Source organism: Macadamia integrifolia, chromosome 3 (assembly GCF_013358625.1).
Source record: "Macadamia integrifolia cultivar HAES 741 chromosome 3, SCU_Mint_v3, whole genome shotgun sequence".
In the NCBI taxonomy this organism is placed as follows: Eukaryota; Viridiplantae; Streptophyta; class Magnoliopsida; order Proteales; family Proteaceae; genus Macadamia; species Macadamia integrifolia.
In genome coordinates, this window is record NC_056559.1 from 2,648,190 (window position 1) to 2,655,697 (window position 7,508).

Here is a 7,508-nt window from a genome sequence, read left to right on the forward strand (position 1 = left end):
AGATTTGTCATAAAATTATACCAATTTGTTCTTATTTGAGCTTGTTGTTCAAGATTAAAGGTTTTTAAGAACCATTCACGTTTATCTTTATTTTTTGAAGACTCAAAATCTGTTCGAAGTAAAGGTTTGTCAATTTGATAATTTGTTTCAATTTGGATCATGTAAAGTCCACCATTTTTGGGGTCTTTAGGAGGAGGAGGTGGTTCAACCTCAGATTGGGTAGGAGACCTTTGATCATTGGCTTCAGAAGGAGTTGTTTCAGGAATGGTCGAATTGGCTTCGTATGTTCCATGGACAATATTTTGATTATTATGAACTCCAACAAGGTTAGGGAGAGGTGGAGTAGTTCTAGTTTGGGAAACCCATTGGTTTAAGTCAGAAGAAGTCGATGCCTCAGAGCATGATCTTCTGGAACTTTGGTAAACCGGAGGGGTAGCTTGTCTGTTAAACCTAATGGCAACTAATCCGTCTGAATCTTGGGAAATAGAACGGATACTTGTATTTGAAACTTGAGGGGGAATAGCAGTCGTTTGCAGCTGCCATTCTTCAGGGAAAGAAATATCTTCCCATCGGCAAAGTTTGGGGTAGACAATTTGACCCTGAATACAGTCAGTTTCAAGGTAAAGGGTTTGACCATTTGAAGATGTTCTTTTGGCACGAGGTTGGACAGATTTCATTGCTTTGTATTTGATGCGATGGATAATGGAAATTGGGATGGTTCCATGCATTAATTTGTAACCATGAGTTTTAAGGTTAAGTTTGAGTGAATGTAAAATGTTTGGGTCTTCTAAGGCTATGGACATATCAGGATAGACGTTGAAATGGACAGGTCCATAACAAAGACTTGTTTCAATGGCTCCCAAAAGGGAATCATTGAACTCAAGGAACCTTTGGTCACGAAGGGCTAACAACATAGAAGTGTTAAGTCCTTCTCGGTGAAGGGGTTTGATGGCCACTTGGACTAAGCCAATATGGACATAATTATATTTGCGGTCTTTGTATAAATCTTGTAGGGTAAGTGGATCAAAAAGTTGGATTTCTTGAGTTTGTGGGGTAAAATTTATAGTTTGCTCTACGGTCTTGACTGTTTCGAGTCCGAACCAGTCTCGATCATAGAGATCATTTCTTGAAATTTTTGGCATATCCCAACTTCGAAGTCGTCGGTTAATTCTTGAAGTTTGTTCATCATAATCAAGCACATTAGAACTTGTGCTTGCCTCACCTGCCGATCTCATCGACATGGAGCGGGGTAAACGACTCATAATTTGAGAAATCTTAAACTTGGGGTAATCACCTAGATCTAAGTTTTAAGATGGTATTTCCAACATGACTTGGGCACAAACGTGGTCTTACACTCTTCTGCCACTCCTCCCAAGAATCCAAAGGCATATACCGCGTCGAAAAACTTAAAAGAAAATAATTACACAAAAGAAAAGAAATCTGCAAAGAAATAAACCGAATCCACCACCACCGTGGCTCTGATACCAGATTACAGGATCGAGATATGCTAAAATCCAGGGAACTAGTGGTCTCCTGGTTCTGTATAGCAATCAGGACGAGATAGGTGCAATACCTTACTCCGATCGATCGTGCCATCACCTTTGGTGAAAAGTTCCCTGACCAAATCCTTGATAAAACCCAATTACAAAGATTTTTAGGAAGTCTAAATTACGTTCGTGATTTTCTTCCCCAAATTAGTAAGATTGCCGAACCACTTTATCTTCGGCTTAAAAAGAAACCTATTCCCTGGTCTCAAACCCAAACAACTGCCGTTCAAACAATCAAAAAACTTGTTAAAGAAATTCCTTGTTTATTTATTCCAAACCCTGAGGCATTTAAGATTGTCGAAACTGATGCCTCTGATATTGGATATGGAGGAATTCTTAAACAAAGAATTCCTGATAATAACAAAGAACAATTAGTCCAATTCACTTCCGGTATTTGGAATTCTGCTCAAAAGAATTACAGTACCATTAAAAAAGAAATTTTATCCATTGTTCTCTGCATTCAAAAATTTCAAAATACATTATTAAATAAACCATTTTTAGTTCGTGTTGATTGTAGCGCAGCTAAATATGTTTTACAAAATGATGTTTCAAATCTTGCATCAAAACAAATTTTTGCCCGATGGCAAGCTTTATTATCCATTTTTGAATTTCAAATAGAATATATTAAAGGAGAATCCAATTCTGTCCCTGACTTTCTTACCCGTGAATTCTTACAGGGCCAGACTCCTCAAATTAACCTTATCAGGATGGCTCCCCCTAAGGAGTCCACCTCCTCAAATTCTGTTGTCAAGACCAAATCAAGCTATGGTGCTGCGGCTGCCTCTGCTGCACCATCAAACCAAATTGTTACCCGTAGCCAGACCCAAATGGCTACCACCAAAACACCTTATTCCCATGCTGTCGTAGTAGGCTCTACTGCAGGATCCATCCAACCCACAAATAAGGCCAGTTCCAGCCTCCAAACTACACAAGCCAAACCCCTTCAAACAGCACAAGGTTCCAAACTCAAAAGCCAATATTATGAAAAGCCATGCAAAGAAGACCTCTTCACTATTGAAGAGCCTTTATACAAATATCTTGACTCGCCAATTATGATGGCACAAGCAGTTTTCTACAAAGGATGGAATCACTATTCCAACTCCCAAGCAAAAAATCAAGAATACTACGAGTATATTCTCGTAGAAACTGATTCTGTCAGACTCAAACTAAATTATGACAGGACCGACCCAACTCTGGTTACACATACAACTGTAACCATCTGCAAAATCCTATCCCTCCAAGACTGGGGGATTCATCCCCTAAACCAAAGAAGCTTTTCAAACACATTTTCCCCACAAAACTTTACATACATGGACTACCAGGAAGCCTGGTTCAAAGCTTTCACTTTTCAAAATAGAACCAACCGCCACTCTTGGTTTTTCTGTTTTGAATACAAATTTAACAACCAAACTCCCAATTGGTTTCCCAAATGGTGGGACCAATACGGTCCTATGGAAGAAATCCTACCCCCACAAATCCAAGATTCCTTCCAAATATTTTCTCAAAATTCAACACCCCAACCTCACCAACCAGATCTCCTCAGATTCTTTCTCCACTGCCGCCTCGCATGGATATTATTCTGGGAATACCAAATTTATGACTATCAGATAAATGACTGGATTGCCCCAGTCCTCTGCCGGTCTTTCAATATCAAATGGTGGGACCACTGCGATGTCTCCAAATGTGAGAAAAATACCTTAATCAAAAGCCTCACAGGTCTCATGCCTGTTCCAAAACTCCAAAGCTCCTCCAAATCAAGCACCAAAAGTGAGAAGGAAGCCCTTTGTGCTCGTCTTGCCGAACTCGGTTCCGACTCAGACAAGGAAGACAATGAAGGCTCCAGTGATGGTGCCTACAGTCTCAAATCAATGCAAAGATCTGTTCCTGCCCATGAACTCTGCTATGGGCAAGATCCATATGAGGTTGACCCTGACTTTGTCCCTGACAGTCTTACGGCGTCCTCCTCCAGCAAATTCAAAGAAGTCACCTCCCGTCGGTCTCGACGGACAGCCAATGCAAAGACCTCCTCGACCAAATAAGTTTGGTCCAAAACGTCTGCTACGACGGTTATAAACTAGCCGACGTGGTGCAGTCGTTAAATTACACCTAGTCAATTAACCCCGGACGACCTTTAAGGAAAGGGGGTACTGCTACTGTCCCAGGTCATAGGACAGTCCGGCCAATATCCGGCTCAAAGAAATAGGATACAAAATTCTTGATCAAACCAATGCGGAGAACAGTGTCCCTGACACGTGGAATGCCGTGGTAAGATCATTGAAGATTCCAAATCAACTGTCAACAATATCCAAACTTTCGGCGCCAACAGTTCTTTGGATGTCGGCAGCAACTGTTCACTCCAAATACAAATTCAAGTGCACAGTTCCAAATTGCATCAAATGAAATGCCAAATAGTACCTAATTTGGTACAGTGCCAAATGAAACCCAAATGAAAACCAAATCCACATGTAATCCAAATGAGTCTCCTTATGTTATAAAAGGAGCACCAACCCCTCTTACAAACCACTTGAAAATTTTGAGAACTTGAAATCCTAGAACTTAGAAGCTCCGAAGCAAGCTGAGCCTCCACAAGTTCTTCCAAGATCTCTCCGAGCATCCCGCCGGACTTCAACAAACTCCGATCATCCCAAGTCTGATCGTCCACCAAAGGTTAGCAACCTACAGCTCAAAGCCAACCCAACCTTCTACTTCTCAAACCCTCCAACCCAAGCCTACCCAAACCGATCCAGAACTCTGGATCAAAAATATATCTCCAAATATTGTAATTTTAACTTCAAAAGTTATATTTCAAAGTAATCTTTTTTGATTGCATTATTAGCTTATTTTCTGCAAACTTTTCAATTTTCTGCATCTGCATCTGCATCTGCATAGCAGCTTCTTCTTCTATCCTTGGATCAAAGCCTACAGTCGAGCCTCTTGATTCCAAGATATAGATCTAGTTAAGCAGCTTTTTAATTTTCTGCAATTCCATATCTTTTATTTCAGTTTATGGTTCTATTCTTCTCTTGTTTATTTAATTTAAGCAAAAATTAGTTCTGAGTAAGGTATTGCACCTATCTCAGTGTTAGTCTCCTTGCTGGATCGGAGTAAGGTATTGCACCTATCTCGTCCTGATTGCTATACAGAACCAGGAGACCACTAGTTCCCTGGATTTTAGCATATCTCGATCCTGTAATCTGGTATCAGAGCCAGGTTGGTGGTGGATTCGGTTTATTTCTTTGCAGATTTCTTTTCTTTTGTGTAATTATTTTCTTTTAAGTTTTTCGACGCGGTATATGCCTTTGGATTCTTGGGAGGAGTGGCAGAAGAGTGTAAGACCACGTTTGTGCCCAAGTCATGTTGGAAATACCATCTTAAAACTTAGATCTAGGTGATTACCCCAAGTTTAAGAATTCCCAAATTATGAATCGATTACCCCGCTCCATGTCGATGAGATCGGCAGGTGAGGCAAGCACAAGTTCTAATGTGCTATGCCAGTTATGACTATTCTCTGGTTATATGCCAGTCCACTACTCCTGACATAATACAGAGTTCAAGTGTCGTAATTGCTCCCTAAGAAAGATCTTCGATCTTAACCTTCTTTCAGTCATTACGGAATAATTGAAAAGAATTTACAAAATAAATAAAAATTTCTGTCTGAACCTTACATCATATCCATTAATCCTTCTTGAGAAACTTACTCAAACATATTTAAACTAAGCCATAAGCAGATTAAAGGAAATGAACAAAAAGTAAAAGAAGAGCTTAACTGGATCTAGCAGCCAGAATCGAGAGGCTCGACTGTAGGCTTCAGTCTGATGCTAGAAGAAGAAGCTCTGATGTATTAAAAGGAAAGAAAGAAACTTACAGGAATGATGAACTTCTTTTATTAAACTGAAGATATTGTACAGGAACTATTACAAAGCAAAACTTCTATATGATTTTCTTCCGGAGAGGCTCTCCCCAAATGAAGAAACTTCCTCCTTTTATAAAAAAAATTTACAAAGTATATTACAAAGTTTTTGAAATCCGGAGAGGTCCGGATAAGTCTTCTGAGCTTTTCTATGATTGATCTTCTTTGACCTTATTATAGGTTTTGATGTCCTGAGTCATCTCCCCCTTAAATGGACTCCTCAAGGTCTTGTGTATAAACAACAACTTCTCCCCTGGTCCCCTTTTTCTAACATATTTCTTGCAGGCACAGGTCCTACGTTATTTGATGAATTTAAAGGAAAACTTCTGCATAACTCTTGTGCAGATTCTCATACAGAGTTCCTAAATATATATATATATAATATATATAAATAAAATAAAATAAAATAAAATTTACAGCCTTCTCTTGTAACAGAATAATCTTTCACAGCCAAAGGCCTTCATATAACCAAATAGTCTTCAATAATTCATTCTATCGAGTCATGCCTTGTTGCATAGGTGGCATTGCTATTCCACGATTCTTCTTTTCCATGTTACCTTGCCATCCTGCAAGTCAGAACCAGCCAATCAATGAATCTCTTTCAATTTAATATAGCGAAATGCTTTCTGTGGGGGATTTCTGTTCTTGCATGTGTGCAACGGTCAATAAGAGCACATGATAGAGGTAGCATCTTTTGAAGAGTCATTTTTCTTTTCATGGGGGTGGATCGGTCATTTTGCCTTCCCCTATGCTCATGTCTTGATGCAAGGGTCATATTCCCCCATAGAAAACGATTTCACATTTAAGTATATATCCCAGTGGGACAAAGTTTTCTATCCGGAAATGGTCTTGCACCATAGACACGAGGGTGCAAAATGACCACCGTGCCCCTCCCGGATAGAAAACACTTAAGCCATCCCAATAGATACAAATTTGTAGACAGAAAGAAGATAGAAACTAACCTATGCTCAAGTCGAATCCACGGCTCTCTAGCTCTCTATACTCTTGGCAGATTGCACATGGCTCACAGCACCAATGAACCACGCAATCCGCACAGGGACCCTCTTCCAGATTATATTGTTCCCTCATCTTGGACCGATAGCAACAAGAGAAACAGATTTGACAACCACCAGTACAGTACATGATCAGTGCATAGATTGCTCCATTTGCTATACAGGAGGACTTTCCTTCATCGACGATCTCAGAGATTTGACCGAAGGTAATGCATGGACACCAACATGTTATACAACCTGAATATGTAAACAGTTCAAGTGCAATCAATATTCCTACTTTATGATGATCAGATTATGAAGAATATACTAATAGAAAAGAACAGAGATTTTTATATTAGACTTACAGCTCTTGGCATCGGAGAAGCAGTCGAAGAGGCCGGAGGACCAAGGAACTGGTGCTGAACTCACGGGAATGCCGGTGGCCGGGGCTGCACCGAATTGTGGAAGAGGTGGGGAATTACTGGCATAATAAGCTGGGGTGGATGTCTGGTTGTCACTTTTCTCAGATGAATACATGTTTCTTAACTTTCAATTGATCCAAGGAGGTGTATAGGGTTATTGTTTGTGTATATAGATACCAGAGAAAGAGAAAGAATAGAGATTTGTGATTCACTTGTAGGTTGGGAACTTGGGGTTTGGGCTTTATATGTATAGGAGAAGGATAGAGGAAGAAGAAAGGGGGCTGCGTGGGTGGGTGGGTGGGTGGGGAGGGATGGGGTCAAGCAACGCGGCTCACCGTGTTGCTATGTGTTTTCTTTTAAGAGAAAATAGGAATCAAAGATGAATTTTCTTCGTCTACTATAAGAATTTCATTGATGGGGATAAAAAAAAAAAGTTAAACATGAAATTTCTCATGTTCCGATGGATGGGCTTTACTGGGTCAAGGTCAAACTTTTATGGCATGGCTAAATCTTGTACTTCGTCAATTGATTAACTGACACATGTGGATAGAAGGAACTACTTGACAAGTTCCGGTGCACTTATTTCCAAAGGTCTGTGCCATATTTTATTTTATTTTATTTTGGGGGTGGGGGTGGG

At 40.0% G+C, this 7,508-nt stretch overlaps 1 protein-coding gene across 1 annotated transcript; it reads right to left on the bottom strand.

Moving 5' to 3' along the window:
- Window positions 1–5,591: 5,591 nt before the first annotated feature.
- On the bottom strand, window positions 5,592–7,129 carry LOC122074926 (cell number regulator 10-like). The gene is made up of 3 exons (XM_042639921.1): window positions 6,815–7,129; window positions 6,420–6,707; window positions 5,592–6,023 (listed from the first exon to the last, which is right to left on the bottom strand). Exons 1-3 carry the CDS (start codon window positions 6,984–6,986, stop codon window positions 5,950–5,952), a joined length of 534 nt encoding a protein of 177 aa, XP_042495855.1. The 5' UTR covers window positions 6,987–7,129; the 3' UTR covers window positions 5,592–5,949.
- Between the last annotated feature and the right edge of the window lie 379 nt (window positions 7,130–7,508).

Coding starts and splice junctions, on each gene's coding strand:
- LOC122074926 (XM_042639921.1), bottom strand. CDS start 6,986: ATGTATTCATCTGAGAAAAGTGACAACCAGACATCCACCCCAGCTTAT. Junction 6,708..6,814: donor CTTCTCCGATGCCAAGAGCT/GTAAGTCTAATA, acceptor TTACATATTCAG/GTTGTATAACATGTTGGTGT. Junction 6,024..6,419: donor TGGATTCGACTTGAGCATAG/GTTAGTTTCTAT, acceptor TCTGACTTGCAG/GATGGCAAGGTAACATGGAA.